The sequence below is a fragment of the Alligator mississippiensis genome, chromosome 1, assembly GCF_030867095.1.
Source record: "Alligator mississippiensis isolate rAllMis1 chromosome 1, rAllMis1, whole genome shotgun sequence".
NCBI classification, from domain to species: Eukaryota; Metazoa; Chordata; order Crocodylia; family Alligatoridae; genus Alligator; species Alligator mississippiensis.
In genome coordinates, this window is record NC_081824.1 from 238,449,576 (window position 1) to 238,467,635 (window position 18,060).

The following is an 18,060-nucleotide window of genomic DNA, read 5'->3' on the forward strand; positions in this document are numbered from 1 at the left end:
GGGAATGCCACTGCGGATGCAATTCAGGCTCTGCAAGAAGAGATTTCCCAGATCTCACAAGTAACTATACAACACTGCATAGCCCTAGATTACGTATTGGTATCCCAGGGAGGAGTATGTGCCTTAGTAAACTCCACCTGTTGTGTCTATGTCAATCAGGACATGCGAATAGAAACCGACATTCATAAAATTCAGAATCAGTTAAGGGTCCTACATCAAGTGGCCTCAAAAAATACCAACTGGGGTCTAAAAGAAATGTAGTCTTGACTAACCTCCTGGCTCCCAGATTTCGGAGCCCTTAGTAAAGAAAATCCTGTATGGAATATTGTTTGTCTTGATAGTTCTGACAATGTTTTATGTCTTAGTGCAACTGATCCTCTGCTGCGTGAAAGTCAGCAAGAAAAGCTTTAGCAAAGCAAGAAAACACACGGCAGAGTCTAGAATAATGGTGTTACAAAAGTGTAAGCAGATTGAAAGAAAACATGAGAGGCTGCATGATGAAATAGAGGGACTCATGAGAATGGAAGTTTAAGGCTAAAGTGAGACTAAATAGTCTCAAAGGGGGGACTGTGGAATCAGAAAAAATAAATGCCTTAAACTTTGATCATACGAGTTATAAGATGACATAACCGCTTTGTGGGGAATTGCTGGCTCTGTATAGTAGAACAGATAAGGGAAAGTGTTTGTTCTTTGTAACTCCTCTGCAACTGCTTCACTCACCGCAGCCTTGAAGATAGCAGAAAAGAAAAAAAAAAAAGTATGTACAACTCTGATTTCCAGGTGCAAGAAGGAGGTTTGTGAACTAACCTCGTCTCCCCCATGGTTCCCATCCTGATAACAGCAAAGCAGTATGAGCTAATGTTTGTTTGTAACTGCTTTTCCTAGCAAACTCCACTATATGATCACGTGAGTTGTAAGCGACTGTTAAAAAGTATATAAGCCTCCTGATTTTACTCTTGGGGGGGAACCCCTTCCAAGTGCTTGGGAAATCCTTGTCACTTTGGAGTCCCCCCTACAGCTGTAGTTTCCAGTTACAGCTGTATTTGAATAAAAGCTTCTGCTGACCTGACCCAAAAGTATGCTGTGTGTGTTTCCACGACAGCCTGGTCCCCCTAAAAAAGCACAGAGGCTTAGCAAGCAGTCTAGGACATGATTAATGGCTTCCATGGGCTTGATTAAACTCATGAATGCCATTAACCACATCTTAGACTGCTTAATAACGTGGGAATTAATGGCTTCCATGGACTTAATCCTCTGATCAAGCCTGGGAAAGCCATTAATTGCTGTTAACAAGCCATGGTTTAGTGTTATCTATCAATCTCTGGGGAGGGAGGGACTTCTGGGGCCGTTGGCCAAACAGAGGCATGGGGGGGGGGGGGGGGGGCACCGCTCTCTGCTGTGAAAATGACACCTGACACCATGCTCAGACCACAAAATCGGGGGGGCAGCCCCTATTTGTGGAATACACTGACTTCCTGTTACTCCTTGTAACAGGCTCCACCTCCAAACAGCAGCTATGGCACCAGACTAAATCTGTCATTCATGCTCTGGCTTCTCAGAGTACCACTTTGCTACCTTGCCTATTATGCCCTGATTGTAAGTGATTATGAATTTGGAAGGCTGACCTCTGAATACCAGTTTTCACCAGATTGCTTCACTCTGCCCTGCTCATCATCATGCCTCCATGGTCTGACTTGATTCCTGTCTTTACAAGGCATTACTCTTTGTACCCTGCTTTCCTAGTCTCTCTGTCTAGGATTTACTTTCCCTCTCTCTCTGACTCTCTAGGGCATCCTACTGTCTGCCCTTTTCAGGGTTCCCTCTTCCTCTGGCACTCTCTTAACTAAGTAATCCTTTCCTAGAACTTGAAGTCTCACACCAGCCTGCAGTTCAGCCAACTGACTGGTTACTCTTAGGTCTGGTCTCTAGCCTCTTCTTCAATCAATCATCTTTCTTTGGTTCACGCTTTATCATTAGCCTTTCTGTATAGTTCATTTGGCTTTCTTGCCCTCTCTACTCAAGCTATGGCCTTACTTGCCCTCTCAGTACAGTCTATGGGGTTTCTTGTCAGCTCTACCTCAGTTTACCAGAGTCCAGGTTGGTACAACCTCCCTACCAGTCTCTTTCGGGCTCCCCATCACTAGCTCCCTGACTAGCAGTTTCACTGCCAGCTTTAAGCGAACAGTTCAAAATACAGAGTGCCTTCCCAGGCCATACTACCTTCGGTAAACCACACCACCTCAATAATGCTTTCCCCAGGGCATCCCTTCAGGGCTGTCCTATTCAGCCATGCCCATGCCTCACAGCCAAATGGCTGACAAACAAATTGATCCAAACCAAATTCATCCAAATCTTCAGCATCCTGTATTCCCATGACCTCTTTTCTCTTCAGTGTTTAGGGTCAGTCTTGCTTCTCTGGCTCAGACCCCGGCTTACAGTACTCTGGGCTCCATCCCTTCTGGTCACATGGGTTTCCTCTTAGCCTACTAATCAGCTCACTCTCCTTTGGTGCAATCTGCTTAGCTGTACTTCAGGGTACTACACAGTAGGGCTGTGCGAAATGGCACCGTTCCGTTTTGACTTGTGTTTCGATGGAACAGTGTTTCATTTCAAATTTCATTTAGATTCGAAACCGCTGTTTCATTTCATTGAAACAGTTTCGCTGTTTCAGTGCTCTTTCACCATTTCGCCCATAGGCTATACTGGGGAAGCTCAAAACAACCTATCAGGTCACTTCTGGCCTGATTTAGATGAAACTTGCAGGAATGATAGCCCCTTCCGACGGCATGAAGCCTGCCAAGTTTCAAGGAGATAGATACAGGGGTTTCAGGGAAACTGAACCTCAAAGTCTTGAAAGCAAAACTCATGTCACATATATGTGTTAAGCCACAGTGGGGTCAAAACTGCAGGCATGCTAGCCCCTGCTGAGGCCACAAAGCCTGCCAAGTTTCAAGGAGATAGGTGCAGGGGTTTGGGGGAAACTGCACCTCAAGCTGCAGACAAGCAAAACTCATGATATGGGTGACACTGTGTGTGTTAAGGCACAGCAGGGTGAAAGCTGCAGGCCTGCTAGCCCCTGCTGAGGCCACGAAGCCTGCCAGCTTTCAAGGAGATAAGTGCAGGGGTTCTGGGGCCCTGCACCTCTAGCTGCTGACAGCCAAACCTTATGATGTGGGTGCTTGTGCAACTGACTGTGTCTGTCTTAGGGCACAGGTGGGTGAAAACTGCAGGCCTCCTAGGCCCTGCTGCAGCCACAAAGCCTGCCAGCTGTCAAGGAGATAGGTGCAGGGGTTCTGGGGCCCTGCACCTCTGGCTGCTGACAGGCAAAACTGGAACATACAGCTCAATAACTGACACCAAGGCAGAAAGCAGAGCAGTTCAAACAATGCTGCCTTTGCTTATGCAGTTTTTCCATCCCACACCCCCAGAGCACTGGGTGCCAATGCTTCTGAAGGGACCTCAGGGAAGGATGACCATCACTGGCCAGCTACACAGTCAATAATGAGAGCACTCCTTCCCTCTCCCTCTCCCTACTTTAGTTTCTGTTTCCCTGCAGACAAATCCAGCTTGAGCTTCGAAACATTTTGAAATTGCCTCATTTTGTTTTGAGGCTGTTTCAAAGCTCTCTGTTTTGTTTTGATTTTGCTGTTTCAAGCTCAAAACTAGTCAAAACAGCATTGAAATGAAACTGCCGGTGAAATTTCTCACAGCCCTACTACACAGCTACCTCCATGGAGCTCTGCTCCTATAGATTACTGCAAGGCAGCATACCCCTAGACAGCTGCTTGCAGCTTTGTGGCTCCTGTCTTTATCTTCCCTTGGCTGCTTAGTTTCCTGCAGGTGACCCTACCTCGCCTGCCTGCAACAAATTGCTCTCTCATTCTTGAAGTAACAGGGATAAAGGGGGCTGCTACACTCCTATCTAATAGAAAAGAGGAAACATTGAAGTGTACATTTCGATCACTTTCTTGTAGTAAAGTTGATGAAGTGCCCTGAGATTGACAGGGGTGCATTTTTTCTATGTGGTGTGAGACAAATTTGACAAAAGATGCAAGTTTTATGTAGTCATGTAAAAAAGGGCTGGATAGAAAAGTATTCCATATTTTTTGGCATTTCAATAGTTTTTACTGCTCTGCACCAAGACAAAACCAGGACCTTTCAGAACTTTTTGCAAAGTAAAATGTGTGAGTGGGACCAATCCCAGAACAACTAGTAGTGCAGTGCCTAGAGGCGACTCACCTGTGATGTAAAAGGCCCAGGGTGACTTGCTTCATTTGCTGTATTTAGAGCTGATCTGTGAACATGAGGTTCTTACCTGTGTCTCCTAGTAATTAAGTTATTGGCTATTTGTCTAGTTTTGACTTCCAGCCATTGAATCTTGTTATACTTTTGTCTGCTAGACTGAAGGCCCTTTGTTACCAACCTTCTAATTTATTTCCATGGAGAAACTGTGATTGTTTCACCTGCTAACAATATCATTGTTAAATTAGGGCAACTGAGTCCACAAGGTCTTTTCATGTATTACATTCCTTAAATTATTTTAATGGATCTCCTCCATGGAATAGAGTCATACTTAGGCACCTAAATCCACTTAGATTCCCAATAGGGAGAATAGAATCTGGCCCTAAACAGGGTATAATGGTAACATCTGTGTCAAACAGATGTGCTACAACCTCCTTCCATGAATCAAGGCTTCCATGAATTACATTAGTCATTTTAGCCTCAGCACCACACTGGGAACTCATGCTTTAACTAATTATCCACAACAACCCCCAAGTTCTTTTCAAAGTCACTGCTTTCCAAGATGGAGTCTTGTCCCTGTAACTGTGGTCATTGTGAGGTGAATCTCTCCATTTCTGCTGATGGAGCTGTTCCACTTTTTCTAGTACAATGGATATTTATACAGAGAGACTGACTGTATGACAGTTATGGCACATACCTGAAATGTGGGAGACTTACATGCACCCTGCTGCTTCACATCCAGCAAACTTGAACCAGAGTCTTTTTCATCTCAGATAAGTGCTTTAAGCACATGGGCTATCATCTGTCTGGGGATAATATGCCCTCTCATTTTGACTGGAAATTCCATTCTAGGCTGAAGAAATCTTCCCAACAACAGCTGTGCTGAAACCAACCCTATCCTACAAGTTTCAATTCTGATAAATTGGCATGCTTCATGGGAGGGGGAACAAACTAATTAATTTCCAGCCAGCTGCAGTCATAACATTTTTTCTACTCCTGCAAGAGGAAGCTGCAGGGATCCACTGGAGTCCAGCTGAAGAGCATGGAAAAAGGAAATGCTCTCTTTACAATCTTGTTCCTTCCCCGCCATGAGGGATACTCATTTAAACTCTTGCTACATAATCCAGCATTGTCAGTTTATGATATCCTGGCATATGTGTGTTGGTCTCTCAAAGTTTCCCTAATGCCTCTGTAGCCAGGCACTGAAGAACTTCCCCAGGCAAGACGATTCTTCAGTGGTATAGAAATGCTTTCTTCATAATCAAAGAAGGAAAATCCACGAGGAACACAGATTCCTTGCAGATCAAGTGCCATGCAGTTTTCTCCCTCATGGAGCTGTTAAAAGGGTCTGGTTGGGTGTTCTGTATTTGTCCATTGCTGACAATCATACTATGTCACCAAAGCTTTTGGTGATCATGTGATTACCACCAGCACAGTGTTTATCAAGGGATACCATACTTTATATTTCATCCTTGTGCCTGCCTAATGCCTGTCCCTACCAAGACAGCAACTGAAATGGAACCACTGCTGAGGGAAGTGCTTGCTGGGTTCAGACAAAGATCTTGGCCTGCCACTTAAAGTGGAACTGGTGACACAGACAGCTGGAATCAACAATATGCTTCTCCTCAGTCTTCCTTAGCCCAAAAGCTTCACTACCATACAATAAAGGAAACAATAAAGCAACTCCTGAACACATCCTTCTCTGATGCTGGAACAAGGGACATGGCAAAGGAAATGGGAGGTTGTCTGAGGCTACCTATGATCACACCTAATGCAACAGCTCCACTTGGTCATCAGTGTAAATTATGTAAAGAACCACCATGGCACCAAAATGGCCCAGCTACTGAAAAGGAGGTTTGCTGTCACTGTTGCACATTCACTTCTATAGCAACACTAAAACCTAGTTTTCCATAGCTCAATATTTGAGCCCATCCTGTCAAAACAGGTCGCATTTCAGACTAGGAACACCAAATAGTCTCAAAGCAGTGAATACATTTATGAATACTGTGATCTGTTTTGTGATAGTTCATGATCAGCTCACATGTTAAAACAGGAGGAATAATCATTCTGTGCCAGGAGATAGCCCAGTTCCAACACAAAATCTTGTTCTCACAAACAAATCCAACAGAAAGTGCTTAGCAAAAAGCAGTTTACCATGGCCTAAGGAGACTTAACAGTTTTGCTTTAATCTGGTACAAACTTAAAGTCTACTGAGGTAAATGGATCCAAAGTCTTTTGGGACCAGGCCCTATATGACTAAACAGAGGTTGTGTCCTTACGATGTCAACTGTTCACACTTAAAATGCAGTACTGCATCTGAGAGTTAGGGAACAGAGAACCAAGATCAATGCTGTTACCCACTATGCTGCTGGGTTTTTGGTTGTAGCCGTGTTAGTCAAAGGACATAGGCAGGCCAGGTTCTTTGAGTAGGTATGATATATTTTATTAGATTAACAGAGTAGTTGGAAAAAAGTTCTTAGTGAGTTTTTGGGTGCAATCATCCTTCTTCAGGCATAGGGAGTCTGCTGTTCTGAGACTCCAAGGAATGAGAGAAGTTACAAGTGTGGCAGGATGTCAGTGAGAATATAAATAGGCAGAAAGGGCAGAAAAGTATTGGCAATGGGGGATGACATGGTAGGGGACCTACAGATCAGTAGTCACCTGGGGGACAGTGATCACCAAATAATAGAATTCATCATAAGACGTCGAGTGGGTAAGGTAACTAGTAGGGTGAAAGTGCTGGACTTTAGGAAAGCTGATTTCAATGAACTCAGGCGATTAGTCAAGGACGCACTGCAGAGTAGGAGTTTTGAAGAGATGGGAGCCCAGGAAGGGTGGCTGTACCTTAAGGAAATGATCCTTCGGGCACAGAGGGAGACGATCCCGATGCGAGGAAAAAGAGGGAAAAGGGCCAGTACCTTTGAGTGGCCCATGCTGGGGCCAGGAACAGGACGGTCAAAAGGGCCAGGGGCCCACCACGAGTGACTGAGCTGGAAAACTTGTTAAGAACTTTTTTTTCCCAATTACTCAGTTGATCTAATAAAGTGTATCACATCTATACAAAGAACCTTGCCAGCCGATACCCACAATGGCTTTACGAAGAAGATATGTTGGAGACAGAGAGAGACATATAACAACAGTGAACTGCAAAATTCTGAAAGGTTCCATTTGGATAAATATTCTAATTTCAGGTGCTTTGCTGAAAGCTTTCTCCATATCATTTTGGGTATGAGAAAAATGAGGGTGTGAGCTTCTGTCTGCAGAGGGAGAGGAACGTGACTTAAACAAGTAGAAGGGATTTTTTGAAAACAGATAGAAACTCTGGCCAACTGTTTGTCATATTTTATCCACACACACACACACACACACACACACACACAGTCTCTCTGACTGCAGCATATCTTCTTTATCATAGTGTGCGAGTGTGTGTGTAAAAATATCTCTCTCTCCAAAACTTCATATGCACACACATTATACACGTTTATATTTTATGTGATTGCACTAGATACAACAGAAGCATTAGGATTTTTTATTATATAGTGTTTTTATCTGCTCTGTATTCACACCAATGTTCTGTGATCCCGTCTGACCTTATAAAGGTAGCTGTATCAGACCTACTCAGTATTTGGATGGGAGAAGGAAGAATTCCAAAGTGCAGCAGGAGAAGTAATGGCAATTTGTCATTCACCATTTCTATCAGTTCTGGATTAATTCTCCAACCTAGGACTAGATATCAGTGTGCTAGATATGCTATTATACAAATAAGATATAAAGTAGAAGCCCTGAAAAACAGAAATCTTTCACATAGTTATGATCAAATTCTAAACTCTGTGCTTATATTTTGTTTACATGAAGTTTCAATTGGATTAAATATTTGTCTTTGTTTCCAAACCTGCAATTGCTATCTGTATGCAGTGCCGTGACAGTCATATTTTATAATAAAAGTGGCTATACTCCATAGTGGACAAAGCAATTTAGACATATACCAATAAAGCACTGAGCTGAAAACTTTTATCAGGCAAAATTCATACTGAAGTAACAACTTTGGTTGAGAAAGAATAGAATAATGAATTCAGGTTCGGAACCACTGGGCTAAATGTTTAAAGGCATTCACCATTCATTGTCTTTAAGCCCTTTTTTCTGTCATTTATACCATACATTTCTCTTACCTTGTATTAATTTAGCTCTACAAAGCTAATGTTGCAAACTGTATTAAAGACATAGTAAAAAATAACAACAAAAACCACATTGTGTTTCTTAGTTATAACTATAGTACTCAAGACACAAGTTACTTGATCATAACACAAGCTCCTATGTTGTGTCTTTTTATGCGCTCTCTTTTTGGCTTACCTTATACACTCCACTGATTCTGGACGAGATTTTAAATCCTGATCTTTGGCAGCCACTCCAAAATGAATGGGGAACAGTCCCCCAAGAATAATGTCTCCCTTCCTCTGTGCCAGTTGGTTTGGTCCATAGGCAGAGGTGTTCCAGAAAAATGCCAAGACAATCAAGCAGCAGCTATAAAAAGTCATCGTTCCTCTTTTCACCACCGGATTACAGGATGTGAAATTGAGAAAGACAACATAAAGACACAAGTGGATGGAATACCATCTGCCAGAGGTTTCCTTTCGCTACTGCAGCCCACTGTGGATGTGGGGTGCATGGCTGCTGGGAGATAAAAAACAAGATGGTGACCTTGATGCTTGTTTTTCTCTGGCTGTCTTCTCCATCGCAGATGAACAATTCAACAGTTACTGGTTCTTCAGAACCAAAGTGTTATGTGGAGCCCATTATTGAGAATTTCTGAAAAAAAAAGATACAAAGAGTGATCACGACTAAAAGAAAGAAGAATCATCCACTGCACTTGTGTGTGCTGCCTTTTATCTAAGAAACTTGTTACCCCACAATTTCATGCCTATTCCATTTTAGCTGTCACCACTCATCCCAGTATTTGCGCAATAGGATCGAATTTTAAGGATTTATCCTTGTTTGGCTACCGAAGAGTCCCACACCTGAAGATGTTACAAGCCTGCCCCTCCACACCAAGATGTTGCATCAATGTCTGAAGAAAACGTGGCATGCAGCAATGTGAAATGGGGAGCTGCACATCACTGGAAACTCTGCATCAATCCTAGCTAGACAAGTACAAAAATGCAAAACTGCACAGGTTGCAGACCTCCAAACAGTGGTTCTGTTTTGTCATATCCCCTTTTGAGATGCATTCTAAAACTTCCTCTGCTGCGTGGCCCATCATAATCCACCCCCACCATGGAAAGATGACCCTTAGACTACCACAAACTTTCTAGTTGGCACACTGCTTAGCAAATCTACATGAACATCTCTAATTTCTTAACAAGAACCATGGGCCCTGTTAGATGCCAAATTATGTGGGCTGCAAAAAAGTACCCAAAGTCCTGCCTATCTTTACTTCACACTGGGCCATGTAGAACCGAGAATCAGCCCTACCTGATAAAAGCACAGGGTGGTTTCTGGGACAGCAGAAGTGAAAGACTATTTCACTGGAGATAAAAGATAACGACAGAACCAGTGTGAAATAAGGAAACTCATCCACTTATAGTAGAAAGCAGCAATGCAGCTCAAAGCAAATATTTCTACTACTAAAAAATATGACAAACATTTGCCCAGTTTCTATCTTTTGAAAAAATCCCTTCTACTTGTTTAAGTCAGATTCCTCTTCCTCTGCAGACAGCTCACACCCCTATTTCTCTCATACCCAAAATGATATAGAGAAAGCTTTCAGTAAAGCACCTGAAATGAGAATACTTCTCCAAATGGAACCTTTGAGGCTTTTGCAATTCACTGTTTATTTCCTTCCCAGTTTAGCTAATCTGGCACGACTGCTTTAACAGCTGCATCCCATTGGGAAGATAAATATAGCTCATCTGTACTCAGCAGGCTTCCTCTGTAGCAGATCAACAGGCCTATCAAGTAAAAAGGTAACTTGATTACAGTGTATAAAAATACCTACATGGGGAAAAGAAATTTGATAACAGAGGGCTCTCTAGCAGGAAAAGCCATAACAAGATCCAACTGCTGGAAACTGAAACTACATATTCAGGTATGAATAAAGTGCACACTTTAACAGTGAGGGTAATTAACCTTTGCAACAACTTACTAAAAGAGATGGCTAGTTTTCCATCACTGGAAAACTTCAAATCAAAACTGGGAGGTTTTCTAAAAAGATGTGTTCTACTTCAAATGGAAGTTAATTCAAAGAAGCCTTAGGGCCTGCATTTAGGCAGGTCAGAATCACTGACCATCATTCATCCTGGGCTTATATTCTCTTAATCTATATGTGTTATGTGATACATGCATTTGGAAGTAGCACATACATTCTTAGAACTGTCTCAAGAAATGGAAGATAGAGAGTCAGGACTAGACTGTTTGTTCTCTAGACTTGTAATTGAGGCTACATGGGATTGCTGGGTTAAGGGGAGAAAAATGGGGTTCTCAATATACTTACTTTCCAAGTTACTCTTGTCTACATTGCACCTTTTGTTTTCTCACTTTTTCCTCCAGATGTGAGCCCAGTGACCAAAACTGCCACTAGAAGGCAATGATACTCCACCATGATAGCGCTGATTATGTATTTTCCCCTTATGCATCCAGCTCAGGGGGATGCATTTGAACCCACTTCGCATATACTCTCTCATGTAGGCAGATTATGCTCATTCTATTCCCCAAGAAAAAAGGCCTCTGTGCACTGAGGATGTGCTATCACTTCTGTCATAATGAAATGATAACTGAAGTCTATGCTAATGAAAGTGATTCACCCCAAAGAGGATTATAATTGATGACTCATTTTAAATGGTTCCAGACCTTCTTCTGCTGGCAGTAAGAATGATGACACTTGCCTACCTGTCTGTTGACTGGAGAAGGTGTCCAGCTGGATTGATTATGGATATTTCATAGGAAAGCCATCTGCATTTAGCTCCAAGATAAACTTTGCTGGGTTCCATAGAACTGCAAATCTTTGTTCTGATCATGTCATGTTTGGTCAAAGAGTTTAATTGGGATTATCCGTGTGCAGCAAGCTCTGCACCACTGCCATTAAACTCTTCTCCCTTTCTTCTCAATAGATGGTTGAATGGATTGGTGCTCAGGGAAACAGATGTCAATGTGTGCCAAAGACTTTCCCTCTTGCAGCCTGAGCCTCAGAGTAAATATCCTGGCTAGACTTTTTTCAGGTTGACAGTTCCTCATTTAAAGTTAAACATTTCCATAATCCCCTTACATGTATTGTAATGCACGAGTTATGATAATAATAAATGAATCATGAAGTTGTGTGGGCTTTTAGAAGAGGGAACCAAGATTTTCTCTTCTTCAAATTCTATTAATGCAAATTCTTTTCTGTGACCTCCCTTGTGGAGGAAACTGCATAGAAAATGGCCCTGGGCTTCTTCTATAAGGGTCTGGTCTATGTTCAAAGAACTTACATGGTCATTGAAGGCAAGGACTTTCACTTAATGGCCTTACTGTACAATCTATTCTTTGAACCTCCAGCTACCTCCAACCACAGCCAGGGAACATCTTTATACACTTATGCTCAATACCTACCCTATTTTTCTCTCACTTAAGACAGCCAGTGGCAGGGCTCCCTACCTCCACTGGAGGCTGATAACCATCACCAGGGAAGCAATATAGCCCAGCTTTGTTCTGTGACCTGCTTTGGGTGCAAGATGAGAATCCCTTTATTAAGTGCTGAGCATGGTTATGTTATTGGCACAGATCACCGATTCTCTTCCTATTTGCCCCTACTCTGGCAAGAGGGAGATTGTACCCTTTAGATTTCCAGAGGACTGGGCCGCAACCCCTTTTTTGCCTCCTTCAAAATCTGTTTTCTAGGTCCTTGGCTACACTTTCTTGGCACCTTTTCATTTTTGGTTGTGTGATACAAAGTCTTGCTAAATCTAGAGGCCTCTTGGTGATCCTTCTGGCACTGGCCATGGCAGTCATTTATAAATCCAGAAGGAATTTTGACCAGGGAGAGACACTCTGTGGCCATGAATTGTTTTCCTTGCCCTCATATATATATGCATCTGGATAGATGTATTGTTTTCCCGACTATAATCTGCTTTAGGAAATTATACTGGTTGATCCAAATAATTTTTCTGTGCCAATCTTAGTGAAATTTGTACAGCTTATAATAGTTTAGGCTTAAGATCCTGGTGAAAGAGATCACAACCTTACTGAGAAAAGTACTGGATTGCTGAAAGAGCAGGATCTGCTCCAATACAAGTCTGTTCTAGACAGTTCAGTGAAAACCCCTCAATTCAGTGTGCAGTCCCATAAGGAACACGCATGGGATAAATATAAATCCTAAAAATAGGAGAGTACACAAGTTAATGTCATGCCTTTATCTAAGGAACAGTTCAGGTTACCCTTTTTCAAAAGAACATAAATAGGGGTTCCAGGGTAAGTGGCAAAAAATGATGAGAGGCTTGGAAAGCCTCATGCCATTTAGTTTAGTACAGACAGGCAGTATAGAGAAAATGTGATAAAAACACAAACATGAGGAATAGTAGAAATAGCTATCTCCTATTTAATTTCTTGTATTGTGAGAAGTAAAAAGAGGCAGCACATTTAGAATACCTTAAATTGCTGCCTTTGGAACTTACTGCTACAAGCTATCATTCAGACAAGAGCTGAAATGAGTTAAAAAAAGGATTAGGAAAGCATATAGATAAAGAAAACACAATGACATTAGAACAAAAATCTTTTTTTGTGTGGGTTTTTTTTTTTTACGGTGTAAACCAATTACGGATTTCCCTTCTAGGGTTTCTTGCATCTCTCTGACTAATTTGTAACTGGACACTACCAGGCACAGACATGGATAGATCCAGGATTTTGTAAAGGACAGTATGGGAGCAGCCACTAATGCTGCAGGGGTGGTTGCACTCCCTGCTCCTAGCTCCCCTTTCCCACCAGGTGGGTATACCCTGCAGTGGGAGCAATGGGGAACTTTAAGTCCTCTGATCAGATAAGAATCTCTTCTTCCCCTTCTTGGTCCCCCCCATCCCTTCCTCTGTGTGCTCAGTGACATGTCCCTCCCTTCCTTTCCCCTCTTTCTCTCCCTTGCCCACTGCTGCTTCCCCTGCCTCCAAAGAATGGGAAGGCTCCAGAGGCCCTGCTGCAGCTGGGCCGGGCAGGGAGTTAGAATTGGCTGGGGACAGCAGTGACAGTAAGCGGGTTCCCTTCTGTACCTGCTCCCAGGCTGGCAGGCCCAGAGGAACTAAGCAGGGAGAAAGAACCTACCCAGTAGTCCTGCTGTCCCCACCTGAGGCTGGCTCACTGCAGAGCCCAGCTGGAAAGCTCTGGAGTGGCTGTGGAACCTGCCAGACCCCAGGTCAGCGGGGACAGCAGCAGTGGAGGGGGTCAATGGGAGGGGAAGGGATATGCCACCAAGAGGGAGAGAGGGGGGCAATTCTTACTTCCTTCAAGGACTTAAAAAAGTCCAACTGCTGTTCCAGCAGCGTCAGCTGAAAGGGGGATGTGTCTGCATCCTTACACCCACTCTCAACCATGCCCCTGGAGACAAAATACTGGTCTGAACTGGTTTTGCAATGCCTATGTACCTGAAGGAAGTGGACTACATAAATACAACATTCTTTTCTGAGGAAATGGACTAATGATGAGATTTAGCAAGGTATAAGCACAAAAAGATGCAAGTCTAGTGGAATGAATAGAAACAGCAAGGTACATGTCTAACTGAGGTTTGTTTCTTAGGTCCTTTTGTAAGCCTGAGTGTTTAGACACCTAAACTCCTACAAATCAAGCCTGAAAGGCCTGAACTCATTAGACGTAATACTCACTCCCAGATGTTGAAAGGACTGGAAGATACCAAGGCAGAGAAGGAAATCTATCGTCTGTTGCCAGCATTCAGAGCTAGCCAGTCTCCCTTGACTGTCATTATAAATCTTCCTTGAATTCTACTTTCTTTAATTTCATGAAGTCTATTGGCCCTTTCCCTATTAAATGACAACTTTATACAGCTAATGATTTAAATTACCTACTAATGCATGCCTGGATTCAAAAGAAAGGGTAGAAATTGTGTGGCTACTGATACAAATTATTTGGTTCCTATTGTTTTCAGTAAATGAATTAAAAGCTTGAATTAACACGTGATTGAATTTAGCAGGAGGCTCACTATACATAACTGCTTCCTTTTCTTAGCAGATACTTTTACATTCTGTACTTTCAACAGGAGCTGAAAATAAATACTTAAATTCCAAGCTCTTAAGAGCAGAGACATTCTCCTCATATATACCTGCTCGACACAAAGACCCAGTTGAGAATTTTTTAGTGTGAAAAATTACTTTGCCTACCCATATAAAATAATACAGGGGAAAGAGAAAAGGGTTAGTCCTTTAAATCCCTTTTAGATGCTAGTTTGTTTCTTAAATTTAATCAATTATAAGAAAGTTCTGCTACATACATAGCCTAGTTACAGAAACTAGATCTTACATTTTATCATAATAAATATACACACACACTTTTAAATATTTTTTCTTATTTAATATCTATTTTCACATATATTCCGTATATATGAGGATATTAAGAACATGAAAAGTAACCAAGTACAAAATAATGTAAATAAAACAGAAAATGTTCTGAGTAAGAAAGTTCCTGTTTTCACATTTACACTATTAATATAACTTGCATGTGCACTTAATTTACTTTCTTTCCCTGCTTATTTATGTTTATCTGTCCTCATAACAGATTGCGTCCTTTGAGAAATAGTGAGTCAATTATCATGATCTAATAATAAAATATGCATAATTTCTCTTTAGGGTTCTTATTTTTGCATATGCTTTCCTGGCTATTGTACCTACTGCAAAAAGCTCTGAAAACTGCTTGATGCTTCCTCTGAATATAAAGAAATATGGTATACTGAAGCCAGAATTGCCCACCCACGTATTGAGTTTGAAATGTGAAAGGATTAGATAGTCTCATCCCCTCACTCAGGACAAAAGCTGTGGGGAGTGCACAAGGTTGTCGCATGAGCAAGTGGGGCAGTGAGCCAGTCCCACACACAGTGCACTCCAGGCACTGAATGGAAGACAGATGCATGATGGGGTAATGGTGGAAGAGGAGGGGAGAGGGTGGCATGCAGCTAGAAGACAGAGAAACCACCATGTGGCTTCCCTCACTGCAGCCAGAGCTGCAGGTGGAAGGGGAGAAGACTTGGGAAAAAAAACCTGTCTGAAGTAAATAGGGAGGGGGAGAAGTAAAGAGAAAGGAGTGAAAAAAAAGCATACAAATATAAAGGACAAAATCTTGCAAGTTGCACTGAATTGGGATTGGATTGCAGGGAGCTAAGGTACTCAAGCATGTATCAGGTGCCAGGGGTGGCTGCAACATCCCCTGGTAGCCTTGGGGTGCCTGCTCCACTTTGGCTGTATGGGTACCCTCCTTTCTCCCGCCTGTTACGCCTTGATGTACTTGGTCAATTTGTAAAAAGGGAGGTTGTCTGATAGCCTCTGAATGAGCCTTCATCTATCTGCCAGCCAGCAGATCCTTCCTGAAGTCTGCTAGTCTCAGACTTGCCCCACAAGTGAGCCTTCCTGGCATGCTCATGCCCCGAGCACTTACTGTCTAAAGGGCTAACTTCATGGTCTCTGACCTCCCTTGTAGCCATGCCCATGCCTTGCAGATATTACTGTCCAATCAGCCTCCCTTGTAGGGGTCTTGGCCTTTTCGGCCTCTGCCCCTTTCCTTTTGCTAGGTCAGCTAGCCCAGGCCCACTGTGCTGGACCTGTCTTCTGGGGTTCAGCCTCTGCTCTACTCTTGGGAACTGAGCCTGCTGTGGCTTAGTCTCCATCCTGCTCCCAGGCTCTGCTGCGACCTCCACCACCCTATTCCCACCCCAAGCCGCCAGTATAAAACTTTAACAAAGGAATAAGCCCTCAGGCTATAACCCAAAATCCCAACTAGATCTGAAAACAAACACCAGTGGCTTTCTCACAAAGCTCCCCACTGCCCAGAGTCATATTCTCCTGCAAGTCAACAGTATCCTACTTGCAGTACTCTCAGGGTAGTCCAAGTGTCAGCCACGAGCTCTTTCCTCAGCAGCCTTGAGATCCAGACTGTCTGACCTGGCTCAAGCCCTAGGCTCATATGCTCCCTCAGCCCTGCCTCCCTCTGGTCAGGTGACTTCCTTGGGCTGGTTGCGAGTGTACTCCTGCTTTGCCTTAATGGGCAGCTCAGCCTAGGCAGCAGCATTTCATTGCTGCCTTCCTTCTATGGCCCTGTTTAGGTGCTTGGGCGGTGACCTGGGAGCACAGAGCCTGGCTGGCAGCCAGAGCGTGGCTGCTACCACATGCACGGCCCCACTTTCTTTCCCCCATGCCTTTTTTTTTGATACTGGGATTTCCCAGCAGTATAGAGAACCAAATCATGTGTGCAGGGTGCGTTTTGTGGCACCTCAAAAGCCTTTGAGGTGTTGCAAAAAGTATGTGCATGCTTGTGTGGATGTGGCCAGAGAGCCTTTTTGTAAGGTGGATAGCCATCCCAGGGAGGATCTATGTTCCCAAAGGGGATGTGGTCAAGGATGGAAGAGCACTAAGAACACATGTTCTGAGTCTGACATCATCTATATTCACTCTGGAAAGGTGACCTGCTTCTGGCAATGGCATTAGGATGCTCTTTTCACATTTTGATTTGTTTAGCCTTTCACCTGGAGATTGAACAGTTAGTCACTCAATATGTGCAATATATTACATTCTTGCATATTATATAAATATTCCTGCATCTCAAAGGTGATGTTTCTCTTACATGAATCTTTGTCAGTTACAGGCATTACCATAGATGCTACACTTTACTCCTACGTTCCAGTTTACAGTATTTCTATTTTTGCCAGTGCTTTTCAGCAAATATGGAAGTGGTGACTTGCCAGTGTGCCTCAATCCCATCCTGGAAGGAATGGTTCTAAAGGTCAGACAGATCTGCCTCTCCAGCCCTCTTAATTATTGCTCTTTGTAAAAACTAAACATAAAACAGCTTGTCATTGTAAGGAGATTATTTTTTCACCAAGTGGATACTTGTTCAAAAGAAAAGAGCCTACAATTAAGTAGACAGCAATGAAAAGGTGCTAGTTTTCAAATACTGTGAGTTGGGAAAACAGGCAAAAGGTTCAGGTTCCTGTTACTCTAACCAAGCCCCCAATTCTATTTTGACAATCTCTTTTCCTTACTCTCACTCCCATGTTTAGAAAATACAAATGAGGTAGGAGGAGGTTGGCCAGTTGGGCTAGGGAATTTTAAAATATTTCCTTGTGTATCACTTTAGTGGGTGAGAGAGAGAGATAGATAAAGTGGGACAAGGATTTAACTAGGTGTGGCTGAGCATGGCACTAGCCCCAGTCGCTGATTTGGAGGCGACATCAGAATGGGTATCCCTGAGTAGCTTGATCCATAGTGGCAGCAGCCCATGTGCAGAGAGTCTATGACCTTCACAATAAGCAAGCTTTCAATTTTCCCACTAAAAAATTCTCAACTGGGTCTTTGCCTCAAGCAGGCATATATGAGGAGAATGTCTTGGCTCTTAAGAGCTTGGAATCTAAGTATATATTTTCAGCTCCTGTTGGAAGTGCAGAATGTAAAAGTACCTGCTAAGAAAAGGAAGCAGTTATGTATAGTGAGCCTCCTGCTAAATTCCCACTTCATGTGTCCCCTCCTTTTTTTGTGGCCACTACATATAATCTCCTCCCCCTCCCAGTGGCGGAAGGAGATGTTGGAAGATTCTCATGGGAAACAAGCTGTTTTCTGGGTCAAGAGAGTCTAGATAAGATGACTG

At 43.0% G+C, this 18,060-nt stretch overlaps 1 protein-coding gene across 2 annotated transcripts in view; it reads right to left on the reverse strand.

The window, feature by feature from the left end:
• Positions 1-18,060, reverse strand: part of CASR (calcium sensing receptor) — a 204,126-nt gene that overhangs the window by 125,345 nt on the left and 60,721 nt on the right. For both annotated transcript variants that reach the window (XM_059720324.1, XM_059720323.1), the window contains one exon: positions 8,593-9,048. In XM_059720324.1, the coding sequence (XP_059576307.1) occupies positions 8,593-8,777 (185 nt within the window). In that variant the 5' untranslated portion in view covers positions 8,778-9,048. The remainder of the gene's footprint in view (positions 1-8,592; positions 9,049-18,060) is intronic.